We start from the raw sequence: 27,736 nt of genomic DNA, 5'->3' as shown, positions 1-27,736 counted from the left end.
AGCGTTGTGCTCAGGATGTGTCAAGCCACAGAGGCGGGTGGAGACTGCCGACCCCTGACCACCTTCCTCTGAATGTTACAGTCGGAAACAACACATCAGTCACCTTCTACATTGGCATTTCCAATCAGCAAAGCTTACGAGCCAGAATCCTCCAAAGAACCCAAGGGGCTGCTGAACAAAGCACATAGCTGCGTGTTAAATTTAGCATGGGGATGTTTCTACGTGTCATGCATGTGTTGATGGTGAAGGTGCTGCTCTGTACTAGCCTTCTGTAAACATGCTGTAACAGGGCAACCTGTGACACCATGTTTTTAGCTATATTTCTTCTCCATGGGAACATTGCTCATAATAAAGGTTCTGGCTGTATGTCCATAAAGTGCCTTGTAAAAGTAATTATGCCCCTTGAACATTTTCACATTTTGTCACCTTTTTCCACAAACATTAAAGTGCATTATCAGGATTCTAAGTGATAAACCTAACCAATTAGTGCTTAATCATTAGATGAAAGGAAAATAATACACATTTTTTTTAAAGGAAACTGTGATATGCATTCATATGTATCCCTCTCCTTACTCTGACGCTCCTAAATAGAACACACTGCAACTATTTGCCTTCATTCACCTGATTACTAAATATTGAAGCTGTGTGTAATTTAATCTGGGTCTAAATTCAATTGTTCTGTAAAGGCCTCAGACGTTTGTAGGAGAAAATTAGAGAAGCCAAAGAAGGGAGATTAGAGGCTATCAAAAAAAAGCAGGGTCATGGATAAAACTATAGAGAAGTTAAAAGCAGGGTTAGGTTATAAAACAATATCCCAAGCTTCGTACCCCTCATGTTGCCTATCCGAAAATGTAAAGAGGATGGCACAACTGTATTTACACCAAGACATAGACATACATCTAAACTGACTGTGGGGCACGGAGAGCTTAAAAAAGACTTTAAGGATTGAATGGAAGGTGCTAACAGTGAAGATTTATCTATTTATCTGTCTATTAGTGAATATTGGATGTGAAAGTAAACTTGAGGTTATTATGAATGGACCCAGTCAAATCCCATTAGAACCATTTGCTAAACCCATTCTAACTAATCTTAGTTTTAAAATTATTTTAAAATTGATAAACAGATAAATAGTGTTAGGTGCAGTTTTTTTCAGTTATGGCTTTAATGACTATAATTAATAAATATTGTGAAATTTAAGTGTGAATTATGCTTTCATCACACATCGATGGTACCACTGTAATGTGCTGCTATTAACCACATGTCCCTGACACGTTTACTGTTAGTGCAAGATGCAGCTGCTCGGCTTTTAACCGGAACACATAAACATGATCACATCACACTTGTTTTGGGTTCTCTCCACTGGCTTCCTGTTGTTTTCAGGATTCATGTTAAAATGTTGCTTTTTGTTTTTAAGTGTCTAGGTTAACACCACAGTTCCTCTTAGATCTATTTAGAGTTGTGTACCCCCTCTAGGGCACCAAGGTCTGCTGATCAGCTTCTCATTGTTGTTCCCAAAACAAGGCAAAAAACCAGACATGACCAAGCTTTCTCAGTGCTTGCTGTCTACCCTAAAAACTTTTAAATCTCATCTTAAAATTAACTTTTGCAACTTAGCTTATAGGCCAGCATGAGAATTGTGTGGTCTCTGTTTTTCTTTTAGCCTTTTATGTCTTTTGTCATAGTTTAGCTTTCTCATTGATTCAAGTGTATTTTCCTTTTAGGCAGTCCAGTTTTAGTATATAACAGTTTCTTACTGTACTCTTAATGTCTGGTTAGCTGTCTTTCTGTGTACAGCACTTTAGCTACCTGGTGCTTTTTTAAATGTGCTATAAAAATAAAGTGGATTAGAGTGTGAGAAGTAGCCCAAAGAGCCATGGTATGTCTGCAGCAACTGCAGAGATGCACAGCTCAGGTGGGAGAATCTGTTGTCAGGACAACTATTAGATTCGCACTCAACAAATCTCTGTTTTATGGAAGGGAAGCAAAAAATAAGGAATGTGGAAAGGAAACCATAGGAAATCCAGTTTGCAGCAGGTCACAAGCCATGTAGAGTACACAGCTAATATGTGAAAGAAGGTCAGATGAGACCATGGGTGAATTTTTTGTCCTACATGAAAAACTCTAGGTGAGAAGGAAAACTAAATGCATATCAAACTGAACATACCATCACACTAGTAATGCATTGTCATGGAAGCATGATGCTGTGGGGAAGGATTTCTTCAGCATGGACAGGGCAGCGGGTCAGCTTTGATAGTGAGTTGGATAAAGCTAAATACTGGGAATTTCTGGAAGGAAATCTGTAAGATGATGCAAAAGACAAGAGTGGGGTGGTGAAAATTGACACTCTCCATCTAGTCTGACTGAACATGAGCTATTCTGCAAAGACGAATGGGCAGAAATGCCAATTTCTTGATTTTTCAAATATGATAAAGACTTCATCTAAAGACTTACTGTTGTAATTGCAGGGATATGTGGTTCTAGATGGAACTGACATTAAGTTTGAAAACAATTTGAAGTCCTTTCTTCTGTTCAGTTATGCAAAAAATGTTGTTGGTTTTACCCATCAAATCCCACTAAAATACAGTTGAAGTCTGTGGTTGTGACATTACATATTGTAAAAAGGTTTAAGAAATATGAATACTTTTGCGCACCATTGTGTCAGTTTTTTTCTCACAGAGAATAATAACTTTAGAGATATTTTTATTACACAAAGAAACAGATTAAATTCCCTGTCAGTAGGTTATGTATGAACTCTTTATCTGTCTACTCATGGTGGACAATAGATATGCTGTGGTTTGCGTGCAAAAGTCAGTTGCAGATCTCTGCTCTGTCCTTCCTCTGTGTTCCGCTCTAGCAGCCTCACAGTCCCCAAACATCCTTCATCCAAACCACACCTTCCCAGTATCCTAGTCAGATAAAAGTCCTGGGATTTTGCTACTTTCTCTGCCTTTTATTTATCTTCACATTTGCTCCCGCATTCCTGCTCTTAGTCAATAGTCAACACAGACTGCGACAGGCATAATCATGTTTGCCTACATTCCACCCACACATTTGGCTTTAAGGCTGCCCGAATGAGTCAACCAGCTGTGAAACTCAACCACCATTCAGTCCAACAAGTGCTGGCGGTAGGGGTTCTGGTCATGGCCACACTTATGGCTGCTTTGTGTTGTGTCATTGTCCCCAAGGTCAATGCGCTGCTGAGCGCAGCTGTACCAAATAGAGAAACACAGGCCTGCTGTGGCTTACAATAAGAGGATCAGAAAAAAAAGAAAGGTTATGTTTGAAACAGGATGTGGAAAATGAACTTCTCCTCAACTCCCACAAGGAAATCTTGTTTTTCCTGTCAATTCGACTTTATAGTGTTGCATAATGGCCCACCAAGACATGACAGAAACATATGCAGAGTTTGTCGATATCTTTCTTTCATCGTTTAAGGATTATCAGACCTTAAATCTAAAAGAAAGCTGCTCACACAGTCAAAACTGACCCACACCGTCCACATGTGTGAGCCTGACTCAGGTTGCATGCTCATCTTTTTGTCTAAACAGATTTTTACTATGATGCACCTAATTATTTGACTGAATGAGCTTTTGGTTATAGCACCTTTTTTTATGAAAGTCAAATATCTTATAAATTGCTGTGTGTTTACCCTGCTACGATTATCCCTCATTATCTAATTTTTCTATGGCATGGGGCCTAAATCAAATCAACATAACCTCAAATGCAATTTTAATATCTCTTGAACCAACATTTATTAGCGCTCGCGGTGTGAGAAGCCGGCACATTTGCCTTGTAAAAAGCGCATCTGCTGCACGATGAAGACAATAAACAGTACAGCAATAGTTGCAGGATGACAGTACGTGTTGACTGTAAATCTTAAGGATGACTGGAAGATGCAAGCATCTGGAAACACCCCCGCAGCCTGCTAATAATGAAGTGTAATAAATCAGAGAACAAACAACAAACTGTATGCACCCTTAGACACAAGTGCACAGGAATGCACAATAAACTTTGGTACAATTAAAAGGGATGCCTTTTCGGGCATGTGGTTCAAGGTGTTTTAGCTGCCGCATGTTTTCAAGTCATTTTGTTCATGTTCGTCAAAAAGTTACATTACATCAGTGATGAATCATTTCAGTGCAGATTATTGTCCTTGCACTTGGCTTTTAATGCCATTTTGAAAGAATGTGGCTAATTTGTTTAGGGTGGTTGTTGCATGTAATAGTAAGCATTAAACCCCCTGCTGACCTAGATGGGCTATAAGACATTGCATCTAAAGTGCATAGCTCAGTCAGTGTTTTAAAACTTTGGCCCAGGATGTCTCCGACTGGTCCCTCTGGTCCCACAGTGGTTTTGATGGTCTAATCCCTCTTGTTAACCCGCTCTGTGTTCTCTCCCCAAAATGTCAGCAGCTAATCCACAAGCCAGTATTGTTTATGCAGTTGGGAATTCAAGCTTATCCTCATTAACTTCGAAACGTAAGCCAAAAAAAATTAACCTGTTGAGGACAGAAAGATGATGTATTTTATTTTTTGATCAGTGTAGTATATACAGTATCATGTGTAATACAGTGCTGTGAAAAAGTAATTGCTCCCCTTGTGAAATCATAACGTTACTGGGAATAGTTTTTAGTTCAATTTATCTAACCACACATAGATCTGATTCCTGCCAGAACCGTACAATCAAGAAATCACTTAAACAGCATCTGTCCGACAACACAATGTAGGCTAAAGAAATTTCAAAAAGCAACAAAATGTGCTCCAATCTAAAGAATTTCAAGAACAGATTAGAAACAAACTCCCTGAGACAAAGTCATTTATGAGCTTGGAAAGGGTTAAACAGCAACTATACTGGCTTCAGAGAAACCTTAAAACAGCAGTAAGTCTTCGTAAGAGTGGTCAGCCTACCAAAACTACTCAAACAGCACATCCACGAGTCTTCAAGGAGTGACAAAACAATCCAGAACAACATCTAATGTGTTTCCTCATGATCATCTAGAAGTTTGGAAAAATATTATGTTGACTGACAAGACAAAATACCATCATACAGCCAGTCAAACATGGTTGTGTTAGTGTGCTGGTCTGGGTCTGCTTTGGTGCTTCAGGACTTCAGGACAACTTCTCTTACTTGATGACACCATGAATTTTGCTCTCTACCAGAACATCCTGAAGGATAATGTCCAGTCATCATTTTATGAACTTGGGTTAAGCAGCAGGATACTGATCCAAAGCAAATACACCTCTTAATGGCTCTAAAACAAATTTTGTTTGGAGGTGTCCTAGTCAAAGTCTGGTATTAAATAAATGACTTGCTGTGGCATTGTAGATTTGGATTGTTTTGGCTTTAGATAGTTTTTTCATTAATGTATTGACCCAGTTTATCTTTGTCTGTTTTTAAGATTTGGTTAATAAAATATGTGTGCAACAGAAAAGCAAATAAAGAAGTATTTAAAAGTGTATATGCTTTTTCACAGCACCCTATATGATACATTTAATGTTTTTGACAATTATTGTTACTCACGTTAAGGATGTGAACATAAGCCTTTAATAGTTGGTTGCTATGGAGACTTGGTGACCCTTTGACTTTAACAATGACATTTGGAGATTTGTTTTACCTCCCTCACCACCATCCTCTTCAGAGTGTGTGGTGGCAGGATAAACTTGCCTTCCTCATCCAGGTCCAGTTATGTCCAACATTTTAATTGCTGCTCTTAATGTGTGTTTAGGTGAGTTGCTATTTTTTGTTGCCATTTCCACACCTATGAAGATGAACAGATGCAGTATCTGCCTTATGTGTATGCCATTGCTTTTCCGTTTTGTAGAGTGGCTACAAAAAATGGGCCTCTCTGTTACCTCTGTGATTTCTTTCAAATACAAATTATTAGTGTGTTGTTATTGTACTGCAAAAAATAATGCACATATTTTGGGATTTTTAAATCTTTACCAGAGTTACCATTAATTATATTATATCTATTTTCCACATACTAAAGAAATAATTCATCTTTTTATTGTCTGTGTAACTAGATCCACAGATCTAGGAGTACAGTTCTGCTCTCCGCAGATCCGGTCAAATATATAGAACAGACCACAGGTGTAACAGACTTTACCATCAGCATGTTCAAACACCTTTCTTTGGCACAGATATTGTTCTATTTCTCAACACTTACACATCAGACTGCTTTGCCTTAGATTATCATTTCCATTACATTTTTCCTCACTGAATAATGACATATGGAATCTGTGGTTTGTATATTTACACTCTTTATTTTAGATTTGAAGATTTAGGGCCACAAAAAGACTAGGTCATTGCTGCTGAAACCAAAATTCTTAAACTTAACTTTTCAGGAAAGTCTTGCTTCTTGATGCTTCTATCTAAATTCCAGAGATGTGAACTTTGACTTGATGATTTGACTCGAGTCAGACTCAAGTCAAAAATTGGTAACTTAACACTTGAGGTGGTAATATTAGAAAACAATTGCAACTCGACTTTGACTTGAAGTCAAGTCACAAGTCAGACTTGTGACTTGACCTGGACTTGAGCACCTTTACTTGAAATGACCTGATGTTCTTTTTAAAGTTAAACATTTACCACACAAAATAATAATAGTGAAACTAAAATATTTATACAAAAACATTTTTAAATTTAACATTCACAGAAAGCATTTATTTAGATGCTTTGAGACATTTAACACTTTGTCAGTTGATTTTGTTTCTGTTTTTCATGTTTCAGGGATACAGGTCCTTCTCAAAATATTAGCATATTGTGATAAAGTTCATTATTTTCCATAATGTCATGATGAAAATTTAACATTCCTATATTTTAGATTCATTGCACACTAACTGAAATATTTCAGGTCTTTTATTGTCTTAATACATATGATTTTGGCATACAGCTCATGAAAACCCAAAATTCCTATCTCACAAAATTAGCATATCATTAAAAGGGTCTCTAAACGAGCTATGAAACTAATCATCTGAATCAACGAGTTAACTCTAAACACCTGCAAAAAATTCCTGAGGCCTTTAAAACTCCCAGCCTGGTTCATCACTCAAATACCCAATCATGGGTAAGACTGCCGACCTGACTGCTGTCCAGAAGGCCACTATTGACACCCTCAAGCAAGAGGGTAAGACACAGAAAGACATTTCTGAACAAATAGGCTGTTCCCAGAGTGCTGTATCAAGGCACGTCAGTGGGAAGTCTGTGGGAAGGAAAAAGTGTGGCAGAAAACGCTGCACAACGAGAAGAAGTGACCGGACCCTGAGGAAGATTGTGGAGAAGGGCCGATTCCAGACCTTGGGGGACCTGCGGAAGCAGTGGACTGAGTCTGGAGTAGAAACATCCAGAGCCACCGTGCACAGGCGTGTGCAGGTAATGGGCTACAGGTGTCGCATTCCCCAGGTCAAGCCACTTTTGAACCAGAAACAGCGGCAGAAGCGCCTGACCTGGGCTACAGAGAAGCAGCACTGGACTGTTGCTCAGTGGTCCAAAGTACTTTTTTCGGATGAAAGCAAATTCTGCATGTCATTCGGAAATCAAGGTGCCAGAGTCTGGAGGAAGACTGGGGAGAAGGAAATGCCAAAATGCCAGAAGTCCAGTGTCAAGTACCCACAGTCAGTGATGGTCTGGGGTGCCGTGTCAGCTGCTGGTGTTGGTCCACTGTGTTTTATCAAGGGCAGGGTCAATGCAGCTAGCTATCAGGAGATTTTGGAGCACTTCATGCTTCCATCTGCTGAAAAGCTTTATGGAGATGAAGATTTCATTTTTCAGCACGACCTGGCGCCTGCTCACAGTGCCAAAACCACTTGTAAATGGTTTACTGACCATGGTATCACTGTGCTCAATTGGCCTGCCAACTCTCCTGACCTGAACCCCATAGAGAATCTGTGGGATATTGTGAAGAGAACGTTGAGAGACTCAAGACCCAACACTCTGGATGAGCTAAAGGCCGCTATCGAAGCATCCTGGGCCTCCATAAGACCTCAGCAGTGCCACAGGCTGATTGCCTCCATGCCACGCCGCATTGAAGCAGTCATTTCTGCAAAAGGATTCCCGACCAAGTATTGAGTGCATAACTGTACATGATTATTTGAAGGTTGACGTTTTTTGTATTAAAAACACTTTTCTTTTATTGGTCGGATGAAATATGCTAATTTTGTGAGATAGGAATTTTGGGTTTTCATGAGCTGTATGCCAAAATCATCCATATTAAGACAATAAAAGACCTGAAATATTTCAGTTAGTGTTCAATGAATCTAAAATATATGAATGTTAAATTTTCATCATGACATTATGGAAAATAATGAACTTTATCACAATATGCTAATATTTTGAGAAGGACCTGTAGTTCATTATTATAAGTCGTATTTGAACGAATGTTCGTGACAAAGGCTAAAACTTACTCCTTTTTTGGTTTTACAAAATATTCTCTGTTGTGTGTATAATTATCCAGTACATGTTTGTCTAAGTATTTTTAGTTCTCAAATTGGTGATCAAATTCAGGTCTTATAGTTGAAAACGTTGTTGTTAAATTTCACATCGTTAGCTAATGACTAATTATTAGCCAACAGCCACATCAGAGGGCTTGAAAACCATACATATCTTGTCTGTTACTCTGTGACCATTTCTGTTTTTTTTTGGAGTACTCAAAATGAAAATGAACTATTTAAAAGAGGTGGAGGCTTCTTCAGTGATAATGTCACTGACTGTAAATCATCCAGTCCTATAGGAAGTCATTATTTGTCTTAAACATAGATATAACAGAGTGTCAAGCTTTAAGTACACACTTCCTTGTGGAGTTGACAGCAACTAGATAGTGCTCTATGAGTCAGACCTCACTTTGATGAGAAATATGATGTCGTTTTACTACAGCAAGTTCTTGTGCCATGAGATCCTGTTACACCCTAGTTATAATGTGAATTATCAACAAGTCAACAAAATAAAGTGTACAAATGCTGGTGTTAGCCAATCACTCCTGCAAACTGCACTGTAAAAAAAACCTTTGACAGAAATGAGTTCATTGACCTTTGTAGCTGTGTGTCAAGTCCAATATGTCCTCAGAAAAAAATTATATTTTTTCTTCCTGTTAGAAATGAGACCAGTTTTGTAGTGAAATATCTTGTGTCTTTAGGACATTTAAGTTTTGTTCTAGTACAGTAATAGATTTTAAAGACAAATCAAGAGTCAGTTTATGCACCAGAAGTCCAGGTCTAAACCCCTAGAGACACTGCCTGAAACAAGAAGCCCCATCCTTTGGCTTGCTTGTGTAAACATCTATGAAAATGGCTGTCTGTGTTTGAATCTCTATCTGTCTCACTCTCTTATAGTTAGGATAGAGCCCATAACTCTACTCTCAAGGTTAAATAACACGGTTCCAGTTAACAGTGAGACTGAGTGTCCCCTGTGTGTTCGGTATGAACCTTAACCTTCTTACACAACTGAAAAAGCCTTTAAAGTGCCTTTCAAAAGTATTCACATCTCTTAGTCTTTTTATATAAAAAAAATTAAGATTTATTCACATTACAACCGCACCTCAATGTTTTCTTTAGATTTAATTTGATAAACCACACATAAGTTATGTATAACTGTGAATTGGAAAGAAATGATTTTCAAAATATTACAAATAAAAATCTGAAAAGTGTGGATAAATAAAATCCAGTGCACCCAACTGCCAGAGCTACATTGAAACAGTTTAGATCCAATCATAATCATCACCCAGTCAACGTCAAAACCTAATTCCAATTGAGGATTGAGTGTGTAAAGCCATAAACTAAACAGGTGCTCTCTTTCCAATCAGACTGAGCTTGAGCAAAGAAAAATGGAACAAGGATTTCAGTCTGTAGATGTGCAAAGCTGATAAAGACAAACCCTAAAAGATCTACAGATGTAATTGTAGCAAAATGCCTTTATTTAAGCTAAAGTCTTTCAATTGGCTCCACTGAAAAGGGAAGAATGAAAGGCACAAACCACAGCTTTCAGACTTAAATGTGTAAAATATGTAGAAACCATTTATGAGTTTGTTTCCACTTTACATTAATGCATTACTCTCTGTTTTTCTGTCACATAAGAGTCCAATAAATGAACTTCAGTTTGTGGTACTAATGTGACAAAATGTTAAAGTTCAAGGAATATAAATGCTGTCGCTAGGTAGCATACCTGTGCTTTTGATCTAAAAATGGCTCATAAATATATTTTTGAAAACATTTCTAAAAATGTTTTGGTCTTTAATTGTTCTTAAATCCAACATCTGGACAGTAATATGCCTTTACTGCAGGAAATGTTCAAGTGTATCATTACACCAACTCATTGTGTCATTTCTTCACTTCCTCTGGACCTTCATTAATTGTCACATATGGAGCTTATTTAAATGTGGAAAGTAATCAGAACGCATTCAGGGTCAAACTTTCAAAGAGAAAGCTGAAATGGGATTCTCTCCCACAATTTCTTCACTTTTGTGCTCAAGAGCTGACAGAATGTGGAGAAAAATAAATTTATTTGTAAATGCACTGCGGTACATTCATACTTACAACAATAAATAAAAATATTCCAGACAGCATTTCCAAGGGTTTGTGTGTGGTTTTGCACATGCAGTCTTTCCCTGATCGCACCCAGTTTCCTAATACATCCGGTGCTGGAGACGCAGGCTTACCTGACCGTTAGCCATCTGGACCAATTTAGCCATTTGTGCTAAGTGGTGGAGAAAAAGTTTGGGTTAGCTTAAGCCCCCTAATCCCCAACCAGCAGAGAGCATGGGTGGCCACACACACCCACCCATCCACCCACCCACGCACACACACACACACACACACACATGCCCACACTCGTGCATACACAACCACAAGCTGCAGAGGTGGAGGGAGGTATAAGAGGTTGATGGAGGGAAAGAAATAGGTTTGTTGGACTGCTAGGGATTGTGTAAGGGCCACATTCCAGTGATTACTTTTGATTTATGACTTATCATATTCATGTAGGGACACACATAATATGCACTCTGTTAGGGGAAAACAAAATTAAATCCATCTGTAAGTCAAGGTGTTAAGTGTCAATGCATATTTTTCTCTAAACACACAGAAAAAAACTGTAATAAATTCTGTCATAATCACTGATTTATAGCTATTTGAAGATATGCAGTGAACCGCTTCCATCAAACGTTTTCAGACTGTCAAACTGTTAATTCTGAAAGGACTTTTTAGGGGTTTCAAGGAAGCCAATTAAGGATTTTAAGTTTTAATTTAGAGAAAATGGTTTCAGATGTAGATGCAAAGACAAGGCTTCTGAAGTATATGGACCATAACAAAACAGCACGTGGGAAAATCTGTTTCACTAAACTGCAGGCTGTGGCCGTGAAAATAATTACCATATGGCATATAACTGTGCAGGCTTGCAGACACATGTGTGAGGCAAACACATACCATTCCTCCTGTGCCCCAAACCAGGTCACTTCTATGAAATTAGTGGCAGTAAATGAGGCAGCTGACGCTGCTTTGCAGCCCACAGGTCCCCTGTGAACACTTGATACTTGCCTGGACAATCCCACAATGTGAGAACCTGCTCGGTGACATGCCATGTGGAGAGGGCAGGCACACATCAAGAATGTGTGACGCAACAAAAACAGAAATCTTTTGTTGTGTTTAGTTTTAATAGTTCCTTGTATTAAACAGTTTCCTTGTCTTCAATTGTCCTGATTGGTACATTTGAGGTGTTGCACTATCATGGCACAAAAAAGTGACACAATGAAAGATGTCATTTTTTAGAACTTGGAATGGTCTGCAGATTTAAAACATGAAACCAAGCATGCAGTTTCCTCCTGATCCCAGTCTTTGTCACAAATTAAACCACATGGCTGCTTGTCATAGATGTATGTTTACCCCCAAAATGTATGCGAATGATATCAATCTGTTTCTTTGGCAAGCAGAAAATGCAATATTTTAAATTCCATACAGTTTAACCATTCCCTCATTTATTCAGTGAGGTTTTGTTTATATTAATTCTCTTGAGAAAATGATGTTTTAAACTAGGCACAGGCCAGAATGAGACTCATGTTGTAGCATCTAGAATACATACATCTAGTATATATACTAAAATTTAAACCAAAAATGCATAACACGATGTTATTCCTCTTATTTCAATTATTGTTCTTGCTGTTTTTCAAATATAGTATGATGATGATCATACTCATTTTTATGTAAAGTATGTCAGAGCTGCACAATGTATTGAATTATTGTCGTCATTGCAATATCAGTGTGTGTAATATTACAAATGCAGACAACTGCTGGAATGCAATATCTGGTAGGGTATATTGTTTCCAAGCTCTGCATGTAACGTTTTGCATGCCAATAATATGTTATCCAAAAAATATTCAGCAAAAGTGTCACAATTACATATTTCTCTTATATAGTGCAGCCCTAATCTATATAATTTTGCATAATTTTGATTACTATACACCAACCTACAGTAAACAAAAATTATAGATTACATCTTTGTTAAAGTTCTTAGTAGTTTTCAAGTGGACATCATGCAGGATGTTAGACCAATGTTAAAGGATAACACAAATATAACAAGCTGATATCAGACGGTTCATTTGCCCACCTGCATTCAGTGCCTTAACATAAAAGCTACTAGCAGCCAGCTGTAGTTTTAATTAAGAGTGATAGGTGGCGCTCCTTTAGTTTCCACAACATGACGATTTTAAACGTTTCAAAGCAGCCTGATTTGTCCGTTAAGCTATGGAAAATGTAGTACCTTTCTTTTAGCCACCTTACAGGCAGTGTGTAGCAAATAACTTGGGGAGGGGCAACACTGCAACTTTGTGTATATCTTTTTCCTTCTAGTAGTCTGCATGTATTTATCTATATTCTGTGCACAGAAGGAAATGTAGACATTGTCAGTGTATTACAGGAATTCTTCTTAATAGATCCAATCTCTTGCAGAGGAGTGTAGATTAAAACAGGTTAGGGTGTGGAGCTCAGCCAAAGACCTTGAGGTCAAATGTCAGGAGCAAGAAAGACCTCTGCATTCCATGTTACTGCTGCTCCCCACATAGAATCAGACACACACACACACACTGGCACCCTCAAACAGATACAATTTACTGCCTATTTCTTTGATGCAGTAGTTCTTACAACCCACAATTCCAAAGAAGGACTTATTGGGTGCACAGCATGATAAAAATCTACTATGTTGTGATTTTTATCAGTAATGTGTCCCAAAGCTGCCCTACATGAGAGTTGAAACAACACTGACTCATGAAAAAAGTGTGCATAGTGCTCAGACTATTAATAATGTGATATTTGTTCAGAGGTCTCTGGTGAGTTCATTATCAGCTGTGACCATTTATTAAACATGTGCACATCAGAAAACTATGCAGACTTATTTTTGGGACCTTAAAGTCTCTGGAGTTCCTCTGTTTAAGTATTATTCCTGTATACCCATGCAATCCTGTTACTTTACATTAAACCAATTCTTAGGACAGTATGCGATAGATGTTGATACAACTTTTCAGTGTGAGGAGTAGTTTTCACAACATCAAAACAGTGACTAAACTCTATTTATCTGCAGTTATTGTTTAAAGAATGGTGAGGACAATCTCAGCAATAAAATGCAGTGATTTGAATGAACATTATAGAATTATGAAAATGTTAGATACTAAACATATCTCATCTGTAATTCTTTTTCTGATCTGTTTTCAGAGCTCTTCCATTCCTTCTGAGAAGAAAAAAGCAGGTAAGTCCTTGCTGATCTTTACATTCTGACATATGAAGTTTACTTAGATTTGTCTGCTTGGTAGCTGAGAATCTGGATTCTTCTGATATGACCGGCACTTCTCTGTTCCCCTCAAGTTTTTTGGATTTATTATGAAACTTGAAAAAACACTGCAGCTGATCAGCTGGGGTCATGTGAGAAGATTCTAGAGCAATTTCTAATTGATAACCTTGTCTGTGTTCACAACTTGAGGCCATAGGAGACTCAGAGCAGAAGGAGACAGCGTTTAACTTCAGACTCTGAAACAGTTGGTGTAAGTTGTAGATAATGTCCTGGATTCATCTTCTTAACCATCAAGTCTGTTGCCTGTCGACGATAAGAGCCAGACTGGATGTCGAGCCTGATGCACTTTTGAACCGTTCCCTCATTCACCTTTTGTCCTTATTTTGTCAGTTAACCTTCACCAGTAGTTCAAAAGTATTCCAACTAGAAATAAAGACTGAAATTAATACTAGATACTGCCTTGCAAAAGTAGGCAAAGAACTCTTTTTTCCCAGTTTTCATGTTTCAGCAACAAACTGTACTGTATTTGATGTGGATTTTATGTGATAGACCAACACAAAGTAGTGCATACAGGGGTTGGACAATAAAACTGAAACACCTGGTTTTAGACCACAATAATTATTAGTATGGTGTAGGGACTCCTTTTGCGGCCAATACAGCATCAATTCGTCTGGGGAATGGCATATACAAGTCCTGCACAGTGGTCAGAGGGATTTTAAGCCATTCTTCTTGCAGGATAGTGGCCAGGTCACTACGTGATACTGGTGGAGGAAAACGTTTCCTGACTCGATCCTCCAAAACAACCCAAAGTGGCTCAATAATATTTAGATCTGGTGACTGTGCAGACCATGGGAGATTTTCAACTTCACTTTCATGTTCATCAAACCAATCTTTCATCAGTCTTGCTGTGTTTTGGTGCATTGTCATCCTGATACAGGCACCGCCTTCAGGATACAATGTTTGAACCATTGGATGCACATGGTCCTCAAGAATGGTTCGGTAGTAATTGGCAGTGACGCGCCCATCTAGCACAAGTATTGGACCAAGGGAATGCCATGATATGGCAGCCCAAACCATCACTGATCCACCCCCATGCTTCACTCTGGGCATGCAGCAGTCTGGGTGGTATGCTTCTTTGGGGCTTCTCCACACCGTAACTCTCCCAGATGTGGGGAAAACAGTAAAGGTGGACTCATCAGAGAACAATATATGTTTCACATTGTTCACAGCCCAAGATTTGCGCTCCTTGCACCATTGAAACCAATGTTTGGCATTGGCATGAGTGACCAAAGGTTTGGCTATAGCAGCCCGGCCGTGTATATTGACCCTGTGGAGCTCCCGACGGACAGTTCTGGTAGAAACAGGAGAGTTGAGGTGCACATTTAATTCTGCCGTGATTTGGGCAGCCATGGTTTTATGTTTTTTGGATACAATCCGGGTTAGCACCCGAACATCCCTTTCAGACAGCTTCCTCTTGCGTCCACAGTTAATCCTGTTGGATGTGGTTCGTCTTTCTTGGTGGTATGCTGACATTACCCTGGATACCGTGGCTCTTGATACATCACAAAGACTTGCTGTCTTGGTCACAGCTGCGCCAGCAAGATGTGCACCAACAATTTGTCATCTTTTGAACTCTGGTATGTCACCCATAATGTTGTGTGCATTTCAATATTTTGAGCAAAACTTTGCTCTTACCCTGCTAATTGAAGCTTCACACTCTGCTCTTACTGGTGCAATGTGCAATCAATGAAGACTGGCTACCAGGCTGGTCCAATTTAGCCATGAAACCTTCCACACTAAAATGACAGGTGTTTCAGTTTCATTGTCCAACCCCTGTAGTTTTGAAGTAAAAAGAAAAGAATATGTGAATTTCCGGTTTTGTTTAGGTAATAAAGGCCTAAAATTTGGGATATGCATTATTATGCATTATTACTTTATAGAAGCACAATTTGCAGTCATGTAGTTGCAAGTATTTTGGGGTGTGTCTATAATTTTTTACCAATCATTTGCAAGCAGCTCATGCCCAATCAGACTGGCAGGACATTGTTTACGAACAGCAACGTTCAAGTCTTGCACAGGTTCACCACTGGATGTGGGTTTGAACTTTGACTGCACCCTTCTGATTATGATTATTCTCATTGTGGCTCTAGGTGCATGTTTAGGGTCAATGTTCTTGCAGAACAACTGTTTTATAGTTTCCAGTGTTTTGCAGCCTGAAACATCCTTTTTTCAGGATTGTAGCTCCATCCAATGTCCCATTAAATCTGATCAGCCTATATGTCACTGCTTAAAAAAAGGATCCCTACAGCATGATCTTGCTAAATCATGTTTCATAGTGGGTATGGTTAAGTATAGCATAATGTGCAATGCTGTTTTTTGGTACACATAGTGCCTCATCTACTAAAGGCTTGCATCGCACAAAGTCGATCTACTAACCAGGCGCACCGAGGATTGCGTCTGTCAAATGACCAGAATAGCAGGCAAAGTCCAATTACTGTTTCTCTTTATGAATATGCTGAATATATGCTGAATATCAGAACGTGCAAAATACTAGAAGGAGAATATGCAAATGTCATCATTGACATGAAATGGACATGAAATGGATTGCGGTTGCTTTGGCGTGAAGGAGGCATAGCTACAATGATAGACAATGGAGAAAAATAATCTTCTGTACGCATGTCGACATATTAGGACTGTCAGAAATAAAAATAGTATAGATAAAATCTACCCAACATTGTGAGTTTTAAGAGCTGATTTGGAGCAAGTCACAAATAGAAGTCATGTGTTCTATGGAAAAACTCTTATTTATCAATGTATGTTCATGCATCTGGATAATTCAAGCCACCATCATTTTATGGCACAATACCGTTGTCTGGATTACACTCTATATAGCCCAGATACCACTGGCAGATGCTGGTCTTTCAAGGAGGGGAAGCTTAATTTCAAGATCGCTGATTCGCTCATTTCGCTTTCAATGAAAAAGGGATTCAGCCTCAGACAGATCATCCAATCATCATGCAGAAGCTGAGCTTCCAGGCCAACCGTGGCCAGCCCACTGCGCCATAGACCCCCAGAGACGCTGAGCGTCCGATGGGCGGGACAAAGCCCAGCATTTTTGTTTCGCTATTGAACTCACTGTTTAAAGCACTGTGAAGATGCGGGAATGAGTGAGAGGAAAGCTGCGTCGTTACCAGTGATAAGAAGCTGATTCTGAACAAACGTTGAGCGCGTTGTAGCGCATATTTAGTCAATGACATGTACACACAACAGTATATATTTGATCACTTATTTTTTGACATTTTAGGGGAAGCTGAGCTTCCCATGCAGTCTTAGAGCAGAACTGCCAAACACCTATATGCAATTGAATACATTAAAAAGACAAGATGTGTAATGTTCAAACTGATAAACCTCATTTTGAATTTCATGCACTCACCTGTTTCCAATTACCTGGTTCACCTGTCGATTGCTCCAAACAGGTGTTTTTTGAGCATTCCTTAACTTTTCCAGTCTTTGGTTGCCAATGTCCCAGCCTTTTTGCAACTTGTTGGTGATGGTTTTTTTTTTTTTTATTCTAATAAATAAAATTTGTACTAGACATTTTTCTGTTAGTGCTGTAGATATCTGATATTAGTTTACCTGATTAATATAATAGTAAAAGAAAAACAAGTGTGTTAATCAGTGCTTAGCAGTTATTGTAAATAAAATATGCTGTTTTAAAGCAACAGCTCTGGCCAGATGCAGGTTGGTAAAAAATTAAATGTGAAATAATTTAAACTTTTCCTGCTTATGGATTCAGTGCAACTTAGAGGGGACATATCATGCTTTTAAATCCGTTCTTTGTACACTTAAATCATTCAGTTGTGGTCTGTATAACGTAGAACTGCAAAGCTTTGGTCCGAATTTCTTTGTAGCTCCACAGGCTTCTCTTTTACCCATGTTCTGAGGTGCGTCTGAGAGCAACTCATTTTGGTGCCGTCTCTTTAAATGCTACTGAGGCACATCACCACCCGCCCCCCTTGAGGTCAAGGAGCGCTGCACTTTAACCCGTTTGGCCATTGTTGTAGTTTGATAACAATTATCTAGCACCACAGAAACAAGACAAAAATGGCAAAAATAATGCAAAACTGTTAATGTAATAATAATATTCAAAACACGCAGTATGGTTATGTCCTGAAGAAGCTAAAGCAGCTCACAGTACTAACATAAGCAGAAGGTATGATGCTACTGCTATCAGAACAATGTCCAGGACGTCATATCAACACACAATAAATTAATATCTAAAACAAAGTTTGTTGTCATTTTAGCATAGTTTGCAGCTTACTGCTTTGCTGTGTCCATTGTTTCCATAGACAGAAAGAACTTTAATCAGATGAAGTCTTTCAGCAAATCCTTTTTGATACTGGCGGAGGTTGCTGAAGGCACGCGTTAATACACCCAACAACCGAACCGAAATTATCCAGCGAAGGCATATTTGAGCTTGGACCACAAAATTGCAGCGAGAAATAATTATGGTGGAAGTCCATGACCTCATTTAGCAATTCGCTGCAAATACAGTGACCTAACAGTTGGAAAAACATAACAGATGATATAGAAAACTGAACGGACTGAAAAATATAACCAAACAGATAATAAAGATATCTCTGCGCACCAAGTGAACAACAAAATGTATTTAAAGGCTAAAAAAAATGGATTTTACATGATTTGTCCCCTTTCAGGAATAATGGAAGGAATTAATCAACTGTATAACTCTGAACCTGCTCTTCATCTGCTATCATTCATCAGTTGAAACAAAAAAATATTTATCAGCCAATAGTCTTTCAAAGGGAGCAAAGGAGTAATGCCATCTGCTGGACTAAAATGTAGTGCAGTTTTCTTCACAACTTCCCCATATGTCATTAGGCTGATTTAAATCAATGGTCTGTAGCCTTTCTGAGCAATGGAAACAGAAAGCACCCCAATTCCCCAAGATTCCTTTTACTCGGGCAAAACTAAATCTGGGGCTTTAAATCCTGTGGGGGTTTCGGTGAAAAAGGGGCTAATGTCAGCTCAAAATACTTGATCATTAGCAAATCTGGACAAACAGATTTACTTCCAGGCAACATTCGTTATCTTCCTCATTGCCCTGCTTTCATTGTGACATCAGAGCTCTGGTAAACAATATTGGATATGGGGTTTTACGTAGGCACAAGCTTTCATATTGCCTTATTATAACTCTAGGCTTGGCAGGAATACTAACTCTCTCTCTCTTTCTCTCTCTTTCCCTAATTACTGCCAACATTTAAAAACCTTACACCGAAAATGTGCACAAACTCTGAGTGTTTGTCTCTTTTTGTGTGGTTGCATTTCTTTTGCATTTGAGTTCAACCTGTTGGTAAAGGACCCAAAGTAAGCGAAAGCTTCTTAAAAATGCACAATTCAAACTTCAAAACGGTCATGCATTCTTGGTAGTTTTTCTTCATTTAAATCAATCGGACTCCCTGGAAGCAAGTTATGTAACCTCCATCTCTGCATGTTTGTGACAGTACCCACTACTCTGTAGGGGGAGATGAGGGTATGTTGGGAGTTATGGCGGGGGTGAGGGGAAGCTTGGGGGCAACAAAGACTTGTGTTCATTGCGGCACTTCAAAGCCCTCTCTGTATCTCCACCACTGAAGCCCCTGGGAATGGCACATTAGCGACAGTGTTACATCACACGACAGGCCCTGAAGGCTCCTGCTTCACCACCATGAAAGACGGTTCATTCATGGTTAATTTTACTATCATTGGTACAAACAGAAGCTCAAAAGGGGCAAACTAGATGTTTCTATGGTCATCGCTCTGTATTGAAGCAGTTGAAGACCCCCCTGCTGTGCTCATTGTACCTTAGTTAGTGGTCAGTGTCTTTCCTGTACACAATGTGGCGATTGATGCCAAGCTGTTTCTTCTGTTTGCCCACTCACAAGCTGAGCTTCACAAGGCCTGCAGAACATCAGTGCATTGGAGCAGCAATAAATGACACATTATGTAATCTAACTATGATAAGGACAGTTGGAGATCAAGTTGGCATCACTCCACTTCTTACTGGTCTGGCATGATTTCGGCAGTTTACTTAAATAGGGTCTTTTGACATTTCAGTTTTGTTACTAAAAAACATACACAGGAAACAAAAAGAATAAACAACGTTAGCTGACAATACTGGCATAGAGTATTGAACCTGGCTTCAACAAAAGACATATTTCTTGCAAGCTTCCTGAGTATATTGCCAAGTCTAAACTCTGCACATCACCCTGAACATGGTGCTCACCTTGATAGAGACAGCATCATGCTGTGTGGACGCTTGTCTTCTATGGAAGACAAGCGTCCACACAGAAGCATAGAAGATAGAAGTGGACCTTCACCTTCCAGCAGGACAACTGCACTAAAAATACAGCAAGAGCAAAAGTGAAGTGATATGGATGAAGTTGCTAAAATGACCTAGTAAAAATCCAGACCCAAGTCAAACTGAGAATATGTGGGAACAATAATGGGCCAACATTTCAATCTGTAGATGTGTAAAACTAGTTCAGACATACCCCAGAAGCACACCACACTTTACATTGTTATATTTGTCAAAAATTAACAAAACATGTACTCCTTTCCGTGCACTTCACAATTATGTGCCACTACTTCGGGTCGGTCTATCACATCAAACGCCAGTAAAATACAATGAAGTTTGTGGCTGTAACGTGACAACCAAGAAAACTTCAAGGGATATGAATACTTATACAAGGAATTACACAAACATCAAATACAACAATAGAACAGGTGTGAATGAATGCATGTTCGTCAAATAATTATTTAGTGGATTTTACCCTCTTGGTATTTCTTGTTTCTACAGCCCTTTCAGCGGGCACTGATTTGTGTTTGCTGTATGCTTATCTTTAAAGACACATTGTTTAGGTCTGTGACCTCACATCCTCCAAACCAGGACACTGACAGCTTTAGCTTGTGTGAGTGAAAACACAAAGAAGGAAAGATTAAGATGCAAGAGAACAAATAGTTCAAGGTTGACATTATTTTCAAATGCTCTCCTTTAAACGCTGTCAAAAAGGCATTTTTTCTTTATGTGGCATTCAAACTAACCTATGTGATAGTTGTAATTAAAGGGACCAATGTTTAACATATATATTCACTACATTTTTCTATATCTTATATTGGGCTCAAAGGGTACTTAGTACTCGTAAATGGGTCAGGCCTAGGAAATTATCCTTGTTTAACCACCTTGGCCTTTCTCAAGTCACCCTGTGTGTTTACATAAATAGATCTGGCCTTTTGGCTACATTACTACATTCTAAAAACAAAGAGATTAAATACAACCCAATCTCATCATAGATTTGGGTAACAATTGAAACACTACATAACATAGTACCTGTCTATACTGACCAGTTCTTTTGATCAAAGTGTGAATTTTGAACATAGCTTGGACTAGCCTATGCTAACTAATTAATAGCTAAAATGCTAATGTTATTTACAGTGAACAAATTTATTTAAAGTTTAAAGTGATTAGCACAATATTCTTCTTCTTTTTCTTTTGGCTTCTCCCTTTCATGTGTCACCACATCTAACCTCACCTTCTGCGTCTTCTTATTTCACACATGTCCTCTTTCACTCCATCTCCTCATTAGTCTTGCTCTAGGTCTATTGCCTGGCAGTTCCAACCTCAGCATCCTTCTACCAATGTACTCACCATGCCTCCTCTGTACATGTCGAAACCATCTCAGTCTGGCCTCTCTGACTTTTTGTCCAAAAAACGTTGCTCCGTATTTTCCCTGCCACCAGCTGCTCCACATTTCACCTGATTAGCCCTTTTGTTCATTGGCCATTTCCCACAGCACCTCTGTATTCATACTCTTTGGTTTAAACTTGTTGCACCTGTTAATACAATTCGATCCTTAATCAACCTAACCTCCTGAACATCCTCCCCATAACCCTCTCTCTACCTCATCAACCTGTATAAATCCTTCTTTCCCTCCTGACTCTCCAACCTATCATACATGTCACTGTATGCCCTTTGTTTGGCCATAGTCACCTCCACCTCCAACCTCTCCTTAGATGATCTATTTCTTTGTACACACTCCTGTGCTTCCTTATTCCACCAAATCCTTCCAGAAGACATATCATGTACTCGCCTACCCACCATTTCCATTCTCTTTGCAAAGTCTGCCACCATCTGTCCTTCTGCCTTCCTGTTCTGGATACCAAACCTGCCCATCACTTCCTCATCACCTCTGTTCCCTGCTTCATGTCCATGGTACCAATAGCCATTCTCTCAGCTCTAGGGATATTCTGCATCACTGCATCTAGCTCACTCCAGAACTTCTCCTTCTCCTGGTCAGGCCACATTTTGCATATTTTGTCTCATAATGCATGGCAGCTCAGTTAGTGAGTAATATTTTTTTAAAATGTTCAATAATCTTTGTCAAATTAAAATGGTGGCAGTGATTGATTTATCAGTTTTAATAACTGTGCAAAACACCCACATAGAGACCAAATGTTGAAACGTCTGTTTTGCGCTTTTTTGTATTGGCATTGTAGCTTATAAACGCAACACTTAACGATTTCCTTAATGGCCTTTTTCCATGATTCTCATTTGCAGTTGAGGTTCAAAGCATTGTGCTTTATTTTGCAAGTCTAAATATAAACCAGTAAGAATAAAGAACACAATGTTGGGCACCAGATCAAGTGTAGGATTAAAGCTTGACTTTTAACTTACACTTCAAGCCTCACTTGGCTGGTGAAGGAAGAGAGAACCGTGGAAATCAAGGATATGCCTAAAACACTTTAAGTGGGCTTCCGTATGGAAGGGCATTCCTGATTTTGGGGATCTAGTGGTTTCTGAAACAATTCATATGTTTTTCAATGTTTATCACTTAGAGTTCTGTGTTGTTGATGTTGTTTTTGATTACCAGTCCTGGAGATCCAATAATTAATCATTTTAAGTGGGTCATGCTATCAGTTTGGCTTTTAGTTTCAAGCGTGTGACATGTCGTGGTGAGTGAATTTTCATTGGGTCATTGCTGTTATGTCAGAGAAGCTGTTGTGTTATTTCTGTAGTAGTAATCCTCTTGTGTGGTATACATGCTGTGTGCAATCTCTATTTTATTTGAAAAAAAAAAAATCCATAGCTTATTTGGATAAGAAATTGTAAATGCTTCTGTGTTAAATATGTTTAAAGGCTACGCTTGAGGATTAGTTTCCCACAGCATAATTTCTTCTTAACAAATCAAAACAAATGGCAGATATGAAATAATGTGACAGGTTTTAAGAAGAACCTCGTTTTGATTTTTCTGTCTTCTGGACAAATTTGTTTTGACACTAAAAACCTCTGCCCCAATCCTAGATCTTGTGACTGTCCTTGTGGCTTCAAAAGACCACATATTCATCTTTTCAATTGGTCACATTTTCACACCACATTTCTCCTAAGTCAAAGGATGTAACAGTGGAATCACTTATGAACACTGAATGACTCGCTTTTGTTACTTGTGAGCTCGATTCCTGTCACTACATGCCTTCTGAGGACATTACCATTAGCTGAATGAGTCCTTTGATGAATGTATTGGAGTTGCAATGCTTGAGCCGAGTCAATATTGGCTCCACATTTCTGTTTTTTGTTTTTTTCTTGCTCTGGTTCCAGTCCTGTGTTTGAGTCTCCCTTTTCCCACTTTTTTGCACTTTATATCCAGTTTAAGAGTGTATGTGAATATGTGTTTTTTGCAACATTCACATTCCTCACCTCCCATGTCCATCTGCACCAGACTCAACACCCCCTGGCCCTTAGCTGCTCCTCCTACTGTGTGGACACACTAAAGGTCATTTATTTTCTGTAACTCTGAAGTAAATACATTAAAAAGCTTCCAATTGATAGAAAATGTTTTACTTTCTAACACCTACACGTCTCATATTTGCTTCGGTTAAACCCCAAGGCGAAAAGGTTTTGAGCATAGATTTAAAAGATTCAAAACTGTCAGCAGTCTACATATGAGAGGGTCAACTATTCCAACAGTTTGAAGCAGCGACTGCAAAGGCCCGATATCCTTTATATTTCAATTTTGATCGTGGAGCATGTTAAATCAGCTGGTTGGTTGACCAGATTGCTCTCAGTGGGTGTAGATGTTGAGAGGATCACAGAAAAATAATGGGGCAAGACCATTAGAGACTTTAATTGTAGAGACCTAATTACAATTGAGAATTTGTGGCAAGATTTGAAAATTGATGTTCACAGACCCTCTCCACCCAGTCTGCTTAAACTAGAGCTGCAGAGAAAGAAGAAGAGTACCCCAAAAGGCTTAAAGCTATAATTGCAATAAAAGGAGGTTCTATAAAGTAAAAACTCGGGGGGTCTTTTTACAATTGCATGCCACATTCTTCAGATTTATATTTGTAAAAAAACTGTTTGAAACCATACTTTCCTTTCTACTTTAGAAGCATGTTCTTGTGTTGGCCTGTCACATCAAATCCCAATAAAATACCCAAAGGGTTTTGGATGTAATGTGACAAAATGTGGAATAGTTCTAGTGGTGTGAATACTTTAATCTATGTTTTGCTGTCTCTCCCAACTCAAATTATGCCAAATCTATTTTTTCAGCACCTTAACACTTAAAATATTTAATACTGCTAAGAAGTCAGATTTGCCCTAAAATTGCAACTGTTTGCAACTGCACTGTTATCTTTAAATAACCTGACAAAGATAAACACATGACCTGCAGCAAATATGTGGTCAAACTGTAGATGAGTGAAATGAAAAAAATGAAGGTGAGTTTTTCTCTTACGTTTGCTTAGAGCCAGCATTCTATTAGTTAAATGTTTTTGCTGGTTTGGACTGTCTGCCTGCTGAATACTGAAGAATTGGGTCAAGAGTTGGGGGTCATTAGTGTGTACACAATAGTCCCTGATAATAGCCTCCCATGAAAGAGAGGGGAGGAGAGGAGTCAAGTGTCTTACTCCATTTGACTTCCCTAGTCAGCTGCAAAGAAAATAGCTTAAAGGACAGACAATGTGGGGAATCAGTGTAATCCTTGTATTATGACCAATGCATGTCACATTTTTGTTGGACCTCAGGAAATGGTGTCAGCAGTTTGAAAAGGTTTATTTATTTAGTAGATTTATTATAACTGAGATATGCTAAAGATTCCCACATTAATTCCAGGAATTCACTTTAGCTTTAATACCTGGGTGAATTCTGAGGTCACGTCACCCAATAAGGTTAAGTATTCGATTTGTACTCGGAAGTCAGAATTTTTGCGTTTCAAGTTAGAAACATTTCCAACAATACCAACATTTGGAAAGTTGGAGGTCCTCAAGTTCAATATCCAAAATGTGGTCAAAGTTTAATGAATACACTGTTGCACACTTGATGGTCTATGTCATATTAAACCAGTGGCACACACAGTACAGTGCAATATAATATAGGTTGCGAGCATATTTCTTCAGGTTCTGAATCTACATAAAGGAAAGAAAACCTCACTGGCCATTTTATTAGGAACACCTGTTTAATTTCTTGTTAACACAAGTAGGGAAACATCCATTTATATGGTAGTAATTCAATACTGGCAAGCATCTAGAAGCCCTGCTGACAACTTGCTGAAGTTCAAACCCACCATCAGAACAAGGACAAAAAAAGTAGATTTAAATTACTTTGAATGACTGCGTCAGTACTTGATGGGCCGGCCTAAGTATTTTAGATACTGCTGATCTACTGGGATTTTCTCTGTAATTTTGAGATAATGGTTGAACAAACAGATAATATCCAGTGATTGGCAGTTGTGTTGATGAAAATGCCTTGTTGATGTGTAGGGATAGAGATTAATTCAATATGACAGAAAGACATCCTGTCTTGTATAAGTGGCTCAGGTTTGTGGTGGTAGTATGATGGTGTGAGGGATATTTTCTTAGCACTTTTTGGCCCCCTTGGTTCCACCTGTGCTTCATCCATGGTCTACCTGAGTATTGTTGCTGACCATGTCCATCCCTTTATGGCCGCACTTTACCTAACTTCTGCTGGCTGCTTCCAGCTAGATAATGCACCATGTCTCAAAGTTCAAATCATCTCCAACTGTTTTTTAGAAAATGACAATGCGTTCGCAGCTCTTCCATAGTCTCCTCAGTCACCAGATCTCACTCCAATAGAACACATTTGATATATGGTAGGACAGGAGATGAAAAACCGCAGGAACTCCATTATGCTGTCTTGTCAATATGGACTAAAATCTCTGAAGAATGTTTCCAACAACTTGTTGCAGCTACACCAAGAAGAATCATAGCAATTCTGGCCTGTGAGAGTAAATCTATTATTTATTTTTTTTCAGTGTGAACAAGTTTTAATTAATTTTATTTGCAGTTAACATACAAATTATTCCCAAACCCCTTCATTGTGTTGTTCTTTAAAATCTACTTGACACAGTGTCATAAATCTTTGGGAAGTCATGGTTCAGCTTGACCAAGAGCAGGAATATCGTCTCTAGAGCCTAGATCTGAGGGAAATGGAGAGTTCCTGGCTGAAAGCAGAGCAAGACCTCATGTAGATTATCACATCAAAGGGTCCACCATAATCAGGCACACCCAGACACACATATTACAGCTGACAGATTGTTGGCTTTGCTGTTAAAGACTAAAAGGTGCATTGTTTTCACTGACATTTTGATCATATAGGCTCTCACGTAGTGTTTATGCACACTGTTTGAAGTCCACCCAGAGCCCCCTGCCCCACCTCTCCTGTCTCCATTTGAAGGTCAGCATGTTGTCAAGTAGCCTCTCTCCTCCTGCTAGGACAGATGTTGATATGTGCTGCTGGCATTATGTACACTTATTTGACAGAGGAAGCATTTGATAAGACTGAAAAGTCCACTATTTCATCCCCCTTTTTCCATCCTTTAGTGGACTGTTCTTTGAGATAATAAAGTAGATAAACCAATGAGCTGTTGGAATATCAATACTAACACAGGCAGTTTACCTTGAAGTGTTCAACAATAAACTGTTGAATTAGAAAATAATTAAATAATTTCAATAGTATGTGATGAAGGAATGGAAAACCTATTTTTAAAAGACTGGTTTTCTTTATCATTCTCTAATCCTCTTTTACAGTTCTGTCACAGAGGTCAGTCCACAGCCACAGAGACACAGACTGAAAGTAAAAACACAGGAATCCAGCCTTATCACTCTCTGCAAACCTTGGGGAACCATAAAGTCAATTGTCCATGATGAGCACAAGGCTATCAGCGGGCTGAAATAAGCCTTATGCTGGGTACATTAACTTCTCTTGCTGGGGCAATCATCATGATTGGCTCATTTTCTCAAGCGTGAAGCTTAGTGTGGAATGTAACGGCCTGAACAGTACATCCTGCTAACGACAAACACTCCGGTAATGAGTTACATAACTTGAACTAAACGATATGGGCTTGATGAACTTTAAAAGGGAGACCATAACTTTTGTTATTTACTTTATTGGATATCATTTTAGTTTTCATGTTAAGTGTGGGTAGCAGCACAAACCATGTAATAAAACCAAATCTATAGTCATTATTTTTGATTATATGGAGTGATTAACCATTTTATAGAAGACATTACTTTTAGTTGCCGTTCTTGTTATACAACATAAGTGACATTTAATCTCTCTTTAAGCGTTGTAACTGTTTTCACCAACTCCTAAAAAATGCGTTTCCTGTTAAGGTTGATAGGAATCGACTAATAAAAGCATCTATATAAACCTACCGTTCAAAGTCCCTTTAATGAGATGCCTAAGAAAATGCTGGAGTGACAGGAGTTTTATCTAGCTGTAAGGGGCAAACAATAATGAAGAGGCACGCCTCTCCTACCTGTTACTGCACACTGCCAGTCAGCTGGTGGAGAAAAAAATACTCCTACATTTATTCCTTGCTTCCAAGAAATACAAATTCTGATGTTTGGAAATGTTTTCAGTTACAGAAGACAAACAAAGTTATGGTTTGGTTTCTACAGG

At 38.7% G+C, this 27,736-nt stretch overlaps 1 protein-coding gene across 3 annotated transcripts in view; it reads left to right on the top strand.

Moving 5' to 3' along the window:
- dlc1 (DLC1 Rho GTPase activating protein) overlaps positions 1–27,736 on the top strand; it is a 107,385-nt gene that overhangs the window by 15,053 nt on the left and 64,596 nt on the right. For all 3 annotated transcript variants that reach the window (XM_047364277.1, XM_047364279.1, XM_047364280.1), the window contains one exon: positions 13,689–13,722. In XM_047364277.1, the coding sequence (XP_047220233.1) occupies positions 13,689–13,722 (34 nt within the window). The remainder of the gene's footprint in view (positions 1–13,688; positions 13,723–27,736) is intronic.

This window comes from Girardinichthys multiradiatus, chromosome 5 (genome assembly GCF_021462225.1).
Source record: "Girardinichthys multiradiatus isolate DD_20200921_A chromosome 5, DD_fGirMul_XY1, whole genome shotgun sequence".
Taxonomy (NCBI): Eukaryota; Metazoa; Chordata; class Actinopteri; order Cyprinodontiformes; family Goodeidae; genus Girardinichthys; species Girardinichthys multiradiatus.
This window is presented reverse-complemented; position numbering and strand designations above follow the sequence as displayed.